Here is an 18,904-nt window from a genome sequence, read left to right as displayed (position 1 = left end):
GCACTGTTTACTGTGAAATAACCTCAGAGGTGGTAGATGGATAACAAAAAATGTATGCAAAAGAATTTACCTTACAATGAACTGATTTACTAGACTAAATACATCAAACTTTGGGAATACAGTTGTTCCTTTTGATGAACTTTTTGAGGTTTGAAAGAAAGAAAAAGTTTTCCTTCTCTCTCAACTCCCCCTTGGTTTTCAATTTGAAATGAATTTGTTATTGTAGCAGATTAGTTAAGGAAGCCTGCAGGGGGGCAATTATTTTCTCAGCACCTGCAAAAGAGGCTGCTTCTCTCAAAAGCCTCATTGACACTTCAACAAAACCTGGTTTCCAGGCATGGACCTAGCTTCAGCCACCTGATGTTGTTTAAAACTCAGCAAACATGAAAAGGATCTGGCGGTGTTGATTTACAGCCAGTTGAACATAAACCAGCAGTGTGTCCAGGTGGCTAAGAAGGCCAACAGCATCCTGGCTTGTATCAGAACTAGTGCGGCCAGCAGGGCCAGGGCAGGGATCATGTAACTGTACTCAGCCCTGGTGAGGCTGCACCTTGAATCCTGTGTTCAGTTTTGGGCCCCTCATCACAAGAAAGACATCGAGGTGCTGGAGAGAGTTCAGAGAACGGCAATGAAGCTGGTGAGGGGTCTGGAGCACAAGTCTGATGAGGAGCAGCTGAGGGAACTGGGGCTGTTCAGCCTGGAGAAAAGGAGGCTGAGGGGAGACCTTGTTGCTGTCTACAACTACCTGAAAGGAGGTTGTAGCATGGAGGGAGTTGGTCTCTTCTCCCAAGTAGCAAGTGACAGGACAAGAGGAAATGGTTTCAAGTTGGCCAAGTGTCATGGGAGGTTTAGATAGGATATTAGGAAAAAATTCTTCACAGAGAGGGTTGTCAGGCACTGGAACAGGCTGCCCAGGGAAGTGGTGAAGTCACCATCCCTGGAGGTGTTTAAAAGGCATTTAGATGAGGTTCTTAGGGACATGGTTTAGTGCTGGAGTTACTTTAGGTTATGGTTGGACTCGATGATCCTGATGGTCTCTTCCAACCAGAATGATTCTATGATTCTATGTTGCTCCAGTATTGCTCTGAAATTTAACTGACACAGCTGTAGCAGCTGAGAGCAGGTTTAGTTCCCACCATGTACTGCCATAATATCAAATATAACTGAATGTAGGCATATTTCAAAAATCAAACATATTTCATTTACATTTTAAACTCATGTTTTAATTTGACAAATCTATTCCTTTTTACTTGGGGGTACAATCACTTCTAACCCACCTACTCTAGTACATTTGAACTGTCCATACCCCATGCAGTACTTTCCCTTCAATACAACTCTAATGAGTATTTTTGCAGATGCAGTTTCTGATCAAAAGCTGCAATGAATTAGACATGTGATGCCCCAGCACAGAGCTGGCTACTGGAGACCCAGACCTCGCAGCTGCCCACAGCCCCAGGCATTGCCAGTGCCTCCTTCCAGCCATCTGCAGAGACCACTCGGCAGCCAGGAATACCCCTGCCTTGAGATTAGGCAGTCAAAAATCTGGGGATGGTGCAAACCACCCAGAGCTGAGCTCACACAGCACGGGGTACCCACATCTCGCGATTATAACCAATGTCTCCATCTGGTGCTGTTTCCCCTACAAGTAACTAAATAAGTAATGCCCACAGTGTATTGGGCATCTTGTGATCCATCCAGTGGCAACTATAGCCACGAGATCCTTTCTTGCAATACCACTGCTCAAGTGGAAGGTAACTGTAACAATAGGGAGAGACGGTGGTGTATTCTGCGACTCAGTGGGGCATATTTTGAGGCTAACAAATCAAAAAATATTACCAGGGTTACAGAAGACTTTGCAACATACTTGGGCAGGAAAAACATTACCATATGATGAGCTGTTGAAGAGTTCAATATTGAAGAAAGCATAGTCCCCGTTTGTCATTCCTTGCCGATGAGCAGCCAACATGATGTTCCTGATTGTGTCACCGCTGGCACACATGATAACAACTGGTGGAAGAAAATGGAAAACACAGATAGGAAGCAGTTCAAGAATTTCAGGGAACAGCCTGTTAAGCATGAATGCTGCCAGAGACAGTGACCCCAGCTGTCCTCCCAGTGTTGCAACAAACATGAACACAGATGGCAAACAAAGCTGATTTCCCAAACAGCTGACAGAAGACAGGTACCAAACACAAAGAGGCTTCCTATTCCCTTGTCTCCTCTGAAAATAAGTAAATTAAGCTTGTGTGTGATATAAGTTTTTTACCCCTACAACACGTGATAAGTTCTGCCTTCAAATTTCTTCAACTGCATATATTTGTAGAGTCAATTGCAACCATAACCCTCTGTTGTTACTTCTAAGTGGATGTAAGACAATCTGAAGATGGAGAATTAAGATGATACAATGACATTACCATTTTAATTTCCATTCCATTGAACAGCTTGGTGCAGACTCCCCTAAAACTTAGGTGTCTAGTCTAGAATTTGTTGACTCTCTACTGTTAACATTGAGCAGCATCTCCCTACAGAAACTATATAGTAATCCTAGGCAATGACCTCTGATGGGACACTTAACATTCAGAAATGGGAAAAGCAAGTGCCACTTTCTGAGTGTAAGATTAAAGGTGGTTACAAGATTGAACACCACAGAGCCTCACTTATCATGGACCAAGAGCCAGGGGGTCTGCTGCTACAAGGGGACCTACAAACCTGCAGGTGAGCTCCATGTGGGTATTGTGATCCACACTGTGACAGCTGTGGTGGAGAGGTCCCTTCCCCTGCTGCTGGGCAGGGGGAACTTCTCCCCATGCTATCCCTTCCCTCTGCAAAGTGGAAGCAGGAACTCAGGCGAGGTCTTCAGCCATGGGGAGACACCTCCCACACTCAGCACATCATACTATAAATTTTATATAGGTTCACAAAACTACAGGTATGAAGTTACCGACATCAGAGGGAGCAGCCAAGTATCGTAGCAGTGCATGCTTCAGGGCTATATCCTACAGCAAAATCGTAAGAGATCCTGTTGGGATGATGATTCGTAACCAGTTGCATGCACATTTCTAAGAACGCCGTCATGCATGGCAGGGCTTAAGAGCTACAATCATGTATGCAAATATTTTCACCCCAACAATAAAACTGAATCAAAACCACATTCAGCTTTTCTGGGTAGAAGTGTTATTGCAAGAACAGAAAAGGCCAAATAAGCCAAATCTTTTTGCACACAATGAATCTTCTCCCATCACTTTTCTGGTTGGATGCCATCACAGGCATAAAGCTCCAGATGCGCTGCCGGGGTGAGTCACGTTTGGTACATCCCCACGCTTCAGGAGAGTTATACCAGGCACAGCTCTGTCCTACTGATTATAGCAGAGTAATATAATAATTTCCAGAGCAACTGAGCAAGACATATTTCATGACCATTGTGAAGTATATTAGCATGAAGGAGAGGAAGAAAAAAAATTTTCTTACTATAAAATTTTGATCCAATTTTTTCCAGATGCACATCAGGAATGAATTTGTCTCACTGTTCCTAATTTCAGTATAGGTGAGAGATTTCCTTTTGAAGTGTTCCCTTGCTGCCCTCCCAATTCTCCCATGACTTTGCCTTTATAATTCACATTTATAATAAAATCATAATCTGTAGATGGAATCAAAGACATTCTCACAACACCAGTAAAAGACACTAGGCAAAAGGAATTAAAGAAGAGCGTGGAGGGGGAAACCCTACTTTAGAATACATTAAATCGTATTTTGTCAGCCTCTAAAGGAATGTAAGGGAAGTAATATTAACTATTTGGATGTGGTTTTTAACCCAGCAGGAGAGCAAAGACTACATATTTCAGGATTTTGAAGCAAATAAGCTATGGGCACATCTCTTGCATCCTTCCAAAAACATAAATTATGTATATTTAATCTGCATTTGTACATTACTATTGTGTACATACAAATGTGTACATGCAAACACGTAAGAAGTGTTTTCCCTCCAGTATAATACATGCAGACCACAGTGATTCTAATATTAATATTCTAAATTTATTGACTAGGATAACTGACTCATCCTATAAATACTTTATCATTTAATTCCAGTTAAAGGAGTAAGTGTTCCCTTTGCTATGTGCATCCCTTGGACTATGTTCTTATGCAGAACATACTTACACACAGTCCTGGGATTGTAACCATTACGGTAAACCTGAGCCTACAGCATTAATTCTGCAGCCTGGCTAACTGAGTCTACAAGCGAGCCTGAGCTACTAATGAAATTCATTAAAAACAAGTGGTTAACTTCTCTCATCATATTTTTCATCACAATTTCATTGTGGCTCTAGGAGTTGAGCCTTTTGAAATGGCTCCAGGGACTGAACAGGCAGCAGCTGGCAAACATGGGCATGTGGCTGACTGTGCCCGTGTCCCCCACGTTTCCAAGACCCCACTGCAAACCCCATCCAGCAGCAGCTGAACCCACAGGGCCAGCCTCTGCCCTGGGTCCCAGGGCCAGCTGATGAGGCGGCTTCTTACCCAGCCTTGGGAGAGTTCTGAGCACGTATGCTGATCGGTTGGAAAGCCCACTCCCACTCAGAGTAGCTCAGGGAAGCCTGAGCACTCAGGTGGGACCACCACCGGCAGCTGCCTCTGGAAACAGAGAAGATACGAGGTCCAAGCACAGGACAGTGTCACAGTAGGTGCAACACAGGTGCCCTTAAAAACTGGTGAGAAAGCCAACCAACCAAACACCTTTCTAGAAATTGCTTGGGACAGTGCACTGTTGCCCACAAGCCCAGTTGTCTCATGGAGGGAACCTCCACGGAATTCCCAGGAGAAAATAAGACCTCATCTAAGGCACGTGGTGCATCCTTCACACGATACATGACTTTTAAAATATTGCGACAACCTGAAAGATGCCATGAGCAGCAGGACAACCTCTCAGGCCCAGAGGAACATGACAGGTGAGTCCTGCAGTCAGTATTTGAAGACAGAAAGGCATAAGCAGAAGCTGAAGGACCCCACTTGCTGCATTTCACAGTAGCGGCATGAGCCAGAGAACAAACAAAGAGGTAAGACAGAGGGCAGGGATCCCATAGGTCACAAGGAGGGGAAAGAAGACAGAGGGCTGCTTTTATTCAGTCATTTGCAAGCTGCAGAATGATGCAAACCAGAGGTCTCAGCTCAGCAAAGCATTTAAACCCAGGCTGAAAGCAAGCCTCTCCTCCCTGACCGTCAGCATGGTCTGAAAAGCAGGGTTTGCCTTTAGCCATAAGTCACATTCCCACAGCACAGCCACTGCTACCTTTGGCTAAGGGCAAACACTCGTCTTTTTCTTCAGTAAACATGCTGTTATGCTCCTAGCATCAGGAAAGCCAAACACACACACACACAAGTTAGGCTGATTAAAAACGAAAAGCATCTTTCCCCACACAGTGGTTTTCTCTAGCACTTACACATTTCTTTCTCTTCATGCAGCATATGTCCCAAAATGCTACTTACTAGGAAAGCTCTATTTTAAGCACCTGCTTCAGTGAAGACAATTAAGCAGCCATATGCTATTTGACCTCAGTTATCTCAAACACACTCCTGCACGCTTTAAGGATTTCACAGTAGCGTAACAACATCAGCAGTGCAAGGCTGCTCCATCTACAGACTACTGTACTGTAACACCAGTTGTGCCATTCACATATGGCATGATCTGTATCGGTCCAATTTGATGCTATTTTAACATTCTACAACCAGGACTGTAAAAATTGTACACAGTACTTTGTACATCTATGCCTTTTTTGGAAAACAGTAAAGGACTTCCTTAAACTTGATCCTGCGATCCACTCCTGGAATACACCTTTTGTTTTTTTGCAATAACTTGCTGGGGAAGCCTATGGCTGGTTAGAGCCTCCAACAGAAAATGCCTTTTTGATAATCCCATGTATGCAGGCATTGCTCACTTTAAAAACACATCTAACTACAAATTTGGACGTCCTAAAGCACTTTGAGCATTTTACTACTTCATGAAGCAGAGTCAGTTCAGCCAGCCCAGAGGTGACTTTCCAAGATGTTTTACAAGTCATTCATCTCCCTGGTGTTTTGTTAACAGCTGATGGCAATATAGCTGCACACACTCATGGGTTTTGCATCCACACGTTCCCCTCAATGACCGCTTCCCCTACATGCATGTTATTTATGACGTACTCAACGGGGCTTCCAGCGGCAGGAGCAGGGAAAAGGATCCCCGTGGCAAGACACAGCATGGTTAGAAGAAAACACCTTTGCTTAGACTTTGAACGTACAGAAAGTCACTTCAAAAATCTTGAAGAACAGGCAACAGATTTGCTGCTCCACAGATGTGGGCAATTTTGGGTAACTCAGACTGCTGGCTGAAAGCTGATTTCTTACTATTTCATAAAACCCTCCTAGTACGGTTCCCGAGGGCAAGCCTCCCTCCCTGGCATGGGAGGAAAAGCTCTAATGGACTTCTGTGGGCTCAGCTTTAACTTGGGACCAGTGGTCCCCAGTCATGAGGGGATACCCAGCCCAGGGATGCCAGCACAGCACCGCAATAAGTTTCCCCATCGGTGGGGACATGACGTGACTCCCACCTTCCACTGGACCTTTCCAGTCCCCCACTGCTCCAGCGCCCCGTCCCTGATCTCAGCGGCCACCAAACGCCACTGAGGAGCCACACCAGGCGCACCAGCACCACTCACCTCTCTCGCCTGTCTGAAGGGCGCGGACGATGTCATCGAGGTCGAGGTGGCGGCTGTTCTCGTCGAAGCTGTGTACGGCCATGTGGAAGGCCTCCTCCTGGAAGACCACATGGACGCCCTCCATGGCGAAGTAGCAGCTGCGCTCGGGGTTGCTGTCGCTGTAGAGCAGCGTGGCCCGGCTCCACTGGTGGTGGCGGAAGAGGGCCAGCAGCATCTCGCCCATCTTGGCGTAGGCGGGGGCGACGCGGGTGAGGTGCGAGTACTCGCCGCCCTTGGCGCCGAAGCCGGCGGCCAGCGCCCCCGCCGACAGCATGGGCACGTCCCAGTGCGCCGCCAGCCGCGCCACCGGCGCCGCCGCGTACTCGCAGACGGGCCCCAGCAGCAGGTCGGGGCGGCGGCGCTGCAAGGCCACCATGTCCACCAGGCTGAAGAGGGCGCGGTTGCCGCACGCCGAGTCTTCGTAGGTGAGCTGGAAGGCGTAGCCGGGCGGCAAACCGGAGCCGCTCTCCCGCAGGCTCCGCACCGCGTACTCGATGGCCGGCCGCACCCGCCCCAGCGAGAAGAGGTAGGCGTCGTCCTGCGGCAGCAGCACCAGCACCCGGATCAGCTTCTCCTCCTCCTCCGCCGCCGCCTCCGCGCTCGCGGAGCCGCCGCCCAGCGCCGCCCGCGCCGCCAGCACGCAGCAGAGGCCGCCGAGCAGCCAGGGCGGCATCGCGCCCCCCCCACCCCGAGGCGCCCGAGCTCCGGCAAACTTTTCGCCCCACTTCCCCGCCCGCCTCGAAATTGTTCGGTCGTGCTTTATTTCTCAGGTGTTGGGCGAATTCACAACCTGCCCCAACCTGCGGGTTACGGACGGAGCATCTCGGCTCTGTTTTTCTGGTTTTCTTATAGAGAGATTATTATAATTATTTTTTGCCTCTGCCCCTCCGGCCGGATCCCCCTGCGGGGCTGCCAGGCTGCGCCCTCCCCGCTTAAGTAGCGCGGGAGCGACGGCAGCTCTCCGCACGCCCTGCGCGGCGCGACCGGGTTTGTGCGCAGGGAGGAGCCGGCCCGGCCGCTCCCGCCCGCCCCGCCCGCCCCCTCCGGCCGCCCCCCCGCACCTCCGCTGCCCGCCGGGGCTCCGAGCGTGGAGACCGCCGACACCGCGGGGCGGGGGTGTCCTTGTCACATATATAACGCTTATGTATGTAATACATGTACCTTCCTTCCTGCTCCCCCTGCCAAGCGAGTCCCTGCAATCAGAGTCGGGGAGTAAAAGATCCCATTGCACTTTTTGTTTGGGGTTTTTTTAATACATTTTTGGGGGGTTCCTTCAGCCTGCTTAAGCTGCAGTTTACTGCATAAGAGAAGCATTTGAGCCGCCCCGAGGGATCAGGGGTGGGTGCTCGGCGGAGCTCCTCACCCAGAAAGGTACCCGTGGTCAGGGACGGCACAGCCCCATGGAGAAGCCTGCACTGGACCACTGGCCCCTGCCTGTATCCCTCTGGCATCTTAGACCCTCAAGCCAAAAGGTCCCAGCTGCAGTTTTCTGTCACTTCCCACCAACTCCGTCGCAGAGGCACAATTTCATGCCCTGAGCAGCAGAGAACTAGTCCTGGTCTGAGATTGTTTTCTTGGGGGAAAAAGTGAAATCTAATAAATAAATAAATAAGGAAAAAAATATTAAATTACCTTGAGACTGCTGCCCAATCAGAGCATGTTAAATGCATCCCTGTTCAGCGCTACGTACTGTCTGTAAAGCTGCTATGCTTAAGATTTTGTTATTCTGGGATAAGGAATAAAGTCAATGTGAAATGTGCAACATGATTTGTGAAAGAGGCTTTGGAATACCTGGTACATTTTGACAGCAAAATTCTAAAGGATGTCTATCTTTGGAGTTTTCTGTGTCCTGTAACTGCACACATCCTCAAACCCAGAGCAGGGCTGTGTGTTTTGATGTTTTATAGTTACTCAGAGTGCCAGGTTTGCATTCAAAAGGTGAGTGAACTGCTGCCTTTACAGAAGGGGTTGTTTAGTTCAGCATGGAGGTCGTTGTCAGGGCAGTATGTGTAAACTTTTGTTGCTGCCTTCACTGTGCAGTCTATGAATGGGAAACCTCTGCTCCTGGGGTGACCATCTGCTCACCTTTAAGATGCTTTAATTAAAAAGAAAAGAAAGCTGGGAGCACTTGTGCAATTACAAGTGGGAAGTGGAATGAAAACAGCAGATAACAGGATGTACAGAAATAATAGCCAAAAAAGTATTTTTGGGGGAGAGCATTTATCTAATGGGACTTGGTAAAATAAAGAAGCTCAGAAATACAAAGATGGGAAAGAAATGCGCCTCTCACGTAGTTTTATTTGATTACTGAATTGAACTTCAGAGTGTTCGTGAAGATTACATAAACATCCACCCTGCTGAAGCTGGTTTTGTATGTTCCTGTACTGTAAGTTATGTCAGGCATTTTTTGTTGTAAATGACTCCGTATAACATAGTGGAGATTAAGCAGAATGTTACAATATACAACACGCCAGCCATCTTCACCACAAAGCTTGCAAAAACATTTTCTTAAGACACATTTTGAAATGCTGACCTTTGTAGTCACTGCTTTATGGTGACCCTACAGATGTGTTTACAACACCAAAATCTGGATGGATCTTTCTTGATTCCCTCCTTCCCCCACCAGAATATCTTTTTCATTTTATGTGTGAGCTCCGTACTCTCCTAGCTGTCGTATTTGAGCATAAGCTGTCTAAACACAATGGAGAGATAGTATGCTCATAAATCACAGGGCTGCCATCCCTCCACATGGGCTGCTCCTTGTGAGGTAAAGTACTGCTGGGAATGAATAAGAGTGGGAGAAGTAGGGGCAACAAGAGGGCAAAAAGAAACAAAAGCCATGTAGGACATCCTGTGTAGCAGCAGTAGCATCAAGACAAATTTTAGAAAAAGATTTGGCCTACAGTATGCAGGCCTTACTTGCCTGAGCATTGCATTCAGCCTTACAGGAGGTACAGTGTCTCTGTGGGCCCAAAGTGTCATGAATATCTCAGCTGTTCCCCTTCAGGCTAAGCAGTCTGATAAAGAAGAATCCCAGCCCATGACTGATTTTTCCGAGCCAGAAAGTTATGCATGAGAATTTACTTGTTAACACAAATTCAAAATGTCATTTAATCCACCTTATCATTAGTTCCCTTACAGTATTTTCCATAGGTATAAATTCAACATTTCTTCACAGACATTATTTTTTTCAGCTGTATAAATGGTTTTTAATAGGAACAAATCCTGCAGTCGTGAATCTATAGCAGGCAGAATGCCTGTAGACTGCAGCAAGAGCAGAGATTTCAGGCTGGTCCTTTAGGACTAAGGTCATTTCAGACACAGGCCACTTTCCCCCCAGAAACAACTCGTGCACAAATCAAGAATCGCTTGACTTGCTCCAGCTACCACAAGCAACAGTCTGAACTGACCGCTGAAGATTAGGGAAATTGTTCACAGACAGGTTCGCTGAAAACATAGTTCCCCCTAGAGGTGGAAACGATGAAATATTTTAACACCATCTGTACTGCAAACTTAACCTGCTATTTAGACTTTCCAATTCTTTCCTTGTTTTTTGAGAAATCTATTCTCTCTTTATTTCAAGTAATATATACTCTTCTGCAACACACCTAAGGGATGTATCTGGGTGTCTCTTTTTGTGCTTTGTGGTCTTATCCTCATATATTTACATTATGTAAAAATGCAACACAGCTTTTAAGTGAAAGTATTGCAGCATGGAAACTTAAGATGAGCTGATCTGAGGTTAAAAATAAATGCAAAGGGGACATATTTATTAGTTCTTCTTTTAATTGACACCAGCTTCTTTGTAGATATGTATAAAATAACTACAAGATGACAAAGCCACACTTCCAAAATATGAGCATACATAAATACGTACAGTAACAACATTTTGCAGAACTCACTGCTGAGCTTCCACTTCACAGCACCGAGTAAGGTAAAGGTGGGTGGGTGGATGTCATCTTTATTTTACAGATGTGGAGAACAGAACCTGGGAAGGCAAACTGTGATGTCCCAAAGGCCCAGGGTGGTCTCAGGATCATCCCTCCACTACATTGCTTATCGTCTCTACCGCTGCTCAAATCACAGCTTGATGGTCCCCAAGAGTCACGCAGTGCTACACCTACCCATCTTTTCACACCAATACTGAAAAGTGAGCTGACATGCAGCCCCACTAGAGATGTGCCATTCAACTATGTATCAATGAAAGCAGATGTTGGGATGAAAAAGACAGACCTCCCCCCATTAGTCACAGATTCTGTTCATGTTCCCAGGGAATATTTCCAAAGCACATACTTTAAAGCATACAAATTTTGGAGCTAAAGCCCAGCCTTATAACCCAATGACACCCAATCAGTACTTGCTATGTTTCCTCACATCTACAGGAATGTGAGGTAATACAGTGAAAGACAACCAATCAGGAAATATTTGCAGAGGTACAACATCCACGGCAAAATGCAGGAGAGCTGCCATGGCTTACAGAAAAATCCTGCTCTCAGAATTGTCTTAGGAGGCCCCAGCCTGGCATAAGAATTATGATAGATATGCATGTTAGGGACATGCCCTGATCTATCAAAATTAGATTACTGGCAACTGGTATGAGTTAGAACAACTTCAGGAGGGCCCAAATCAATACTTTGGGTCTGACACAGTATAAATCACAGGCAGTAAGTGTGTCCTTTAACAGTCTTGTTTCTGCTCCCCATACAGTTATAGCAAAGGAGCTGAATCCATACCTTCATTTCCATCAGAAGAATTTGGAGACTCCCTGAAGCAACGCCCTTCACTGCATGCAGGAACAATATTAACAGCCTTAATTAACTAGAGATGTCTCACTAGCTGTTCCATCATACACTTGCAGTCAGCTCATTTCTCCACCCCCTCCTTTTCAGGTTAATCTACCTGTCATTATAGCAGGAATTAATCATCTCTGACATATTTTATGTAAGAAAAAGCTGAAGATAGGCAATAGATTTGCTTGTGAAGTTGTGAGAATAACCCTATTTTACAGTAGCAGCCTGTCAAGACAGCATGTCAGAATTACATTCCATGTTTCCTTTTCAATTAGTGCTCTAGTCTGGGTGAACAATAAATTTATTAGTAATAAATGTGTCTAAATACATGATACATTGTCAAGGAAACACAGGCCTCATTCAGATTAACTTTAGTTTTAAAATACAGAGAAATAGTTTTTCATTTCTATGACGTCACTAAAATTGTCACCAATTTCATACACCATTTTTCAGTTTCTAATAACTCATCAGCTGTCTCAGGAAGGTTATTATCTGATAACTGCAGGGACAGGCAAAAATTGTCTTTTGAAGTGTTTTGAAATAAGACCAGTGTGCACAAGATTGTATTTCTATTGGAAGTTAATTTCTCTTAAGTGGTCCTACCACTTCCAAATCAAGTAGTTGCTTTAGCGATTATTACAAGGCATATTTTTCTGTCCCTTCCTATGACCAGAATTAATCAAAAAATAGTTACCTGTACTTCTACAGTCAAGGCATGTCTGCAGCTACAACAATAAGTCTGCCACATCTATGCTTTTCATTTCCAAAATGAAAGAAAGCTAAAAAGGATATGACTACAGAAAAGGCCCATAGTTTTCAACAAACACAGCAATAAGATATCTTAGCCACTAATAGTGTTGCAAGCTATAGCTACTGTATTGTCCTTCATATAATGGCATGACACACAGACATTATACATAAAGTGACACTGTTCTCATTTGCTTATCATTTTAGTTGAACATGAACAGTCTGGGTTCAAGTTTTTAGAACATGTGTGTACCATGGCATTTTTTTGTTGTTCTTATCCTAACATCAGTGGGAAAAGCTGGTTGTTTCTCAAGAGAGTAAGGAAATATTCACTGCCTTACATCTACAAAAAAACTCTGACAAGTTCTTTTTTACTTTGGCCCTTCGATTTGGGGGGAGGAGGGTAGCCTGTGTGTGAGGGACAGGCACATGAAAATGTGTTTGCATTTATCCAGGTATGGATTCTAAGGTTAGAAAGACTCATGTTCCTACAAACAGCAAAAGGTTAACAGCATAAGTTGAAGATTTTAATCTCTGCTATGTGCATCCCCTTGCAGCTTGCATATCACATTGTGCCTGCACTGTCCATCCCCAGCAACTCGGCTTTGTTCCCACCCCAACCCTGTACCCTCTGAGTGACTCAGTGGCACACATGCACCACCACAGGGATCAATACACTTGCCAGGACTTTGAGGGACCTCACCTGCTCCAGACTGCTGGATGAGGCTACCAGGAATAACACTGAGAGCCCTTTGAATAGTCCAGGGGAAAGCAGGTCTGATTTTTCTGCCTTCTCCTGAGACACCGCAGCACTGGCAGCACAGTTCTCCGGGAATAGCCAGGCATGGCAATTCCTACCTGTGTCCTACCACAGACCACAGATTTCCCAAAGCACTGCTTCAATGGAAGAAACACACCCAGAGTAAGAGGAACCCATCCTTACCTTCTATAGTCAGTCTTGACAACATTCAGTTTGGACCAATTTTTTCTATGGTTCTGATTAATAATAAGAAACTAGGCTATATTTGCATGGTATTTTAATCATAAAACTGTGCTAGGGAGAATTTAGTAGTCTCATTATGTACAGATGTGCATCTATTGAACTCAATCTCAATCCAGCATCTGCAAACTGTAGCCTCTGAAATTATATTTGCAGCAAGAAACAGAACAAGTAGAAGCGTAAGAGTTCAAAGGTCAACCAGAAATCATGGACTTATTTGTTAACATGGCCTTATTAAAAAGAACCAGCTGAGCACCAATTGCTAGCATCAACTTTGAAGGTAATTAGCTGCCAAGAAAAGCCAAGAACACCCATTCAAATGCAAGTCACTCCATTCTCACCATAAAATTTGGCAGATGGCGCATGTGTGTGTTGTGCTGCAGAAGAGCTTGCACGGTGTTGAACTGGTGCCAAACATGGAACCAGGCCATGTGGACAAATGTTCAGAAGCGGTGCAACACTTGTCAGCTTTCCTGAAGGACAAAAGAGGAAATGTGAAATGACTGACGAGGTTGAACATAACCCAGGTCACAAGTGGAAATAAGAGGGTGAGGCCTCAAGGGCAACGGAGTATGGCACTACTCATAAATCCACAAATGAAAAAGTGCACAGATTGTATAGCATGGTTATTGATGTGGTGCAGGTGTCATTTCTGTACCATATACAAACAAAACCAGTGGTCTTTTGGGTTTATTGCAAATCTCTGAGTAACACAATGCTCTACTGTGAAAGTTGCTTGGCAGTGGTGCTGAAAACAGTTAAGAGTCTATAAAATAGAGACCTTAATTTTAAGCCAGTTCCAGGTGTTGGTCAATTAAGTTTTTTCATTATTTTTATAGACATGTAAAACTCTGAGTGTAATCCAAATATAAATTCAACCACCAACAGATTTCAGGATTTTGATTTACTTTATCTCTTGAAAATACGTAATGTGGTAAATTGGAAAGCTATGCCTGATCAAGTGATTTGTCATCAACCATACTTCAAGAAAAAAGGAACAGAATTCCCCAAAATGACAAAACAGTTGAGTGCTACTTTTTTTGCAGCAAGACTAAAATTATTTTAAAAACCCTTTAAAATGTGGAATTTTTTCCTTGAAAGTCTTTGTGAAAGAAGGTCCTTGCTTGTGGGTCCACAAACTAAACCTATGCCTGAAACTTCAAGATCAGTGATGAATTACAAGGAATTACCACATTACAATTCGGATGAAATCTTGTCTAGTTCTTATTGCTCGTGGAAAAGTATGTCTGTTTTGTCTTTTGCTCTAAAAACCCTTAAACAACAGCAAAATGTGGTCCACAGCAGGAGTTGTGTTGTCATTCTGTAAAAAAAAAGAATTCATATGCTGAACCTGAAGCAGGTGCCTCCAGTAAACAAAGTGCATCTCCACAGAAATGAGAGGCCAGCTCACCAGTCTCCACTGACCTAATTTGAGCTCTACAAGGTTATTCCTTGTAAGTGTTGGATTTTCGTAGAGTGAAAGTTATCTTTCCTTTCTCCTCCATAATTAGTAAAGATTAAACGTCCTGTTATAGCTTTCAAGGAGGAGTAATACTTCTTGTCTCCTGCCTGCCTCCCCAGACAGCATAAAACGTGGGAAAAATGCAGCGTTATACACATAAAATGTTATTTATGTTAGTCATCAGTCTTTCACAGCATGTGCATGGTTCCACTTAAGCCTATGGAAGGACATATGGATAAGTTGACAACAAAACCTTCAAGATAACTTTTATTTCAAAGAGAAGTAATGTTTTTGTATTCATTTTTTCAATTAAACAAAGTATCCTCACACTTCCTCTGTTTTTCCAAGTGCTCTCAGAGATGAGAGAAATATTTAGAAAGCAATTATTGCATTTTTTAAAAAGCGTAACCTTATAAAGAACCCTTGACTCATATTGCCTCTCTCCAAAATCCACTTTGCTCTTCTTACTGGGCTACATTGGAAAAGATTCACTTTCTTTAGGCAACCAATTTCTGTATTTATAGATAATATCTGGGCAGAGATAATATCTGGGTATAGAACAGACCCTTTGTGCTAACTGAACTAAATTAGGAGGATAAATCATCTTGGTTTGGATCAAAATGATACTGTGATTTTCACTTTTGTTTTCATTTCCATATCCTAGAACAACACCTGCAAAACTTTCCCCTTGGATTTTACTAACGTAAATATCTTGGACTCTTTCCTGGGATGGGACTCTTTCCCATTCTGCCTTGGATGGTCACTGCTGAAGTGCACAGAACAATGGCCACCTCATTCCTCATGTGCATTTATGTCCATCAAAGTACCACATCATAGTTCAAGATAAGGAACAAGTGCTGAAATACAAACCTCCACTGTGACTTACCAACACCATAGCAATTCTGTCCAGAGGACTTAAAAGTCTTCAGAGGGCAAAGATAATTTCTGATTGAGATTTAGTAACTTCACAGTAGGTACAAAATTGCTTGTAAAAGAAATGTTAAAAATTTGTTATGGTGTCCCTCAAAAAGAAAGCTGGGGTCAGACATCCCAGATCCACTGTCAACCAAAGGACTGGATTGTTGTTACGTATAATCTCAAACAGGCACTACTCTGATGTGCTACTTTTACATGTATTCCCATATCAATAGAACAGAAGTCTCATGACACAAAGAAGCCAGACATGTATGCTTTGGCTGGATATTCAGCATTAGAGGAAGTATCAGTTTATATAGTAATATCAGCCCAGGAACTGATTAATCTTTAAGAATAATATGAGTGAAAATGTGGATTATTTTTTAAGACAGATGAGCTCATTGATATGGTTTGTGGTTGTGTTGATATGGCAGAGTGAGAGACCTGAATGGACAGCAGCAAGCCACCAGAGAAGAGAGGCAGGAAACCTTAGTGCTGCCGTTAGCACTGAGGTCTCCCTATGTCTTTTTTTCTTACATGTTGATTAATGAATAAATTATGGGGGAAATATGGGGCGGGGGGAAACTCCACTTTTAATACTATAGAAAGATCTCATTCCAGTGACCTGACCTTTCTTTTTCTTGCTTTTGGGATATCATGTTACAAGCCTTTTGAGTGAAAGAGTAACACTTTAAAGACTTTTCAGGAAACACAGCTGAGAAAGTCACCAAGATCATCACACTTCTCACTCTGCTATTAGCAGCAGTCATATGCTCCTCCATACAAAAAATGCATCTGAAGAGTGCCTTTTACAGATGGATCCAGCTCTGTTCTATAACTAGCTCCTATTTTGACCAGCTATCCCCTCTTTTGGAAGGAATTTCCTTAGTACAGCACTCTGACTCACAGGAACTGTCTGTGATTTCAGTTCTTATGAAAGCAAAAAAGGAATCAGGTTCTTTTTCTTTCTTCAGCTGAAAAGCCCCTACTTAATTGTTGGAAATGTGCCATATGGCATTTTATCAAATGTCATTCCAGATGCGTTAAGAAGTTATGTCATTTCATATACTTCTACACAGGAGGAGGTTGGGTTTCCATAAACTTTCAAGAGATTAATGTGGGAAAACCATGTCAAGTCACATTAAAAAGAGCTTCATAGTGTCTAACTCTGGTTTTATTAGTACAACTAAGTGAAACATCTATACTTTAGCTCCCAGCCAGGCTGGCGGCCTGGAGAGCTGGAACTATGCAGATAGAACTGTTCTTGTGCTACTTTCAGCCATGACATGAGGCTCAGATGAAGGACTGATACACAAGGTATCAAGATCTAGGCCCAACTAGATCATCATGTAGTTGTGCACTGTACGCTCGGAGCCCTGTTTGGCAGATGAAAATTGTTTGCATAACCTCCACAGAATCCCTCAGACCCTAATTCAGAAGTTTGCTGAAGATTTGGATATTATTGTTACCCATGCATGAAAGTATGGAATAAAATAGCTTCTACTGTAAGAAATAAAGTTTTCTGCTAAAGCAACAGGTAGTGACTTAAAATATTTAACTATTTAATTAAAAATAAAAATGTGCTTCAGGGGTTCTCTCATTTTCAGTTTATTAAAGCCAAAAAAGAATGTATGGTCCTGGTGGAAAACACATCTGACATCTGTCATTACATCACTGGAATGGGAACAAATGAGATTTCTGAGCAAGTAGGACAAAGGCTCCAGGAACAGACAGATGGATGGAGGAATCCGTAGCAGAGTAATGAAAGCAGCACAGAGCAAAAAGTGGGATAGCAGTAGTCAACAAAGTGTTACACAGCAAAACAAGTCAAAATAGGAGATCTTATCCTTAATGAAGTAGACATTTCATACATTATTTAATGTCATTTAATTTGGTTAAGATGGGTTGACAAACAAAAGGCACAGAGGTTCACAAATTCTAGTTCCTGCCAGAGGGCAGGAACTTGACAGTGCAAAACAGACCGCTTCTTCAATAGCAGAGAAAGAGGAAATGGGGTTGTTCTCCTCCCCTCTGCAAAGACAGAGAAGTCTTTTGCAAGTGTGGCTTCATTTGCGCACTGACAACAGAGACCTCTAGGAAGTGACGTGTTCCTTACGTGCAGTTTACCCCGTATTTCCTAAGAGCCAACTTGTTCTTTCCTTTTAGTTGTTATTTTGCTTTTCCTGACAGCATGAGTAAATGTTTTTATGACATACATACACACAAGCACACAAAATTACTGCTAGAAAACATGTAACTCATTCTGCTACATGTGGACTTGTATACTAAGGTCAAAAGGACAGAAACAATTCTTATATTTAAAAAAAACCCCAACCTCTTCCATGTATATTGCTGCCAAAGCAGACAGAAAGTGCAAACATATGTAATTGCAGAAATGTTAGCAGGGATTAGATCTCTTTCTGAGGAAGTAAGAGGTTTTACACCTCTCCTCTTAAATTTTCCCAGCAGTTTTCACGTAACAAACCAAGGACATAAAATATCAGATTTCAACTCCTATTTTCTTCAAGTTTTTCCTCTGCTGTCCACCAGGACCCCCAGGTCCCCTTCCCCTACACTGCTCTCTAACAGGTCATTCCCCAGCTTATACTGGAACCTGGGGTTGTTCCTGCTCAGATGCAATACTCTACACTTGCCCTTGTTATATTTCATTAAATTTTTCCCTGCCCAACTCTCCAGCCTGTCCAGGTCTCGCCAGATGGCAGCACAGCCTTCTGCATGTCAGCCACTCCTCCCAGCTTGGTGTCATCAGCAAACTTGCTGACAGTGCACTCTAGTCCCTCATCCAAGTCGTTGATGAATACATTGAATAATACTGGTCCCAGTACTGACTCTTGAAGCACTCCACTAGATACAGGCCTCCAACTAGACTCTGCCCCATTGACCACGACTCTCTGGCTTCTTTCCTTCAGCCAGTTCCCAGTCCACCTCACTACTTGATCGTCCAGACCGCACTTCGTCAGTTTAGCTGTGAGGATGCTGTGGGAGACTGTGTCAAAGGCTTTACTGAAGTCAAGGTAGACCACATCCACTGCTCCGCCATCATCTATCCACCTTGTTATGTCCTCATAAAAGGCGATGAGGTTGGTCAAGCATGACTTACCCTTGGTGAAGCCATGTTGACTGCCCCTAATGACCCTCTTATCCTTGATATGCCTTGAGATGGCACCAAGGATAAGTTGTTCCATCACTTTCCTAGGGATGGAGGTGAGGCTGACTGGTCTATAGTTACCCGGGTCCTCCT

The 18,904-nt window shown here is 43.9% G+C and overlaps 1 protein-coding gene across 1 annotated transcript in view; it reads right to left on the bottom strand.

Moving 5' to 3' along the window:
• Positions 1 to 7,401, bottom strand: part of NPR3 (natriuretic peptide receptor 3) — a gene marked incomplete at its 5' end in the record, with an annotated part of 39,788 nt that extends 32,387 nt beyond the window's left edge. Inside the window, 2 exons of the mRNA XM_082074978.1 lie at positions 1,885 to 2,007; positions 6,690 to 7,401. Coding sequence (XP_081931104.1) covers positions 1,885 to 2,007; positions 6,690 to 7,401 — 835 coding nt within the window. The remainder of the gene's footprint in view (positions 1 to 1,884; positions 2,008 to 6,689) is intronic.
• Between the last annotated feature and the right edge of the window lie 11,503 nt (positions 7,402 to 18,904).

The sequence above is a fragment of the Streptopelia decaocto genome, assembly GCF_964273445.1.
Source record: "Streptopelia decaocto genome assembly, chromosome: Z".
Lineage (NCBI taxonomy): Eukaryota > Metazoa > Chordata > Aves > Columbiformes > Columbidae > Streptopelia > Streptopelia decaocto.
Note: the sequence above shows the minus strand (reverse complement) of the source record. Positions and strands in the feature narration are given on the sequence as shown.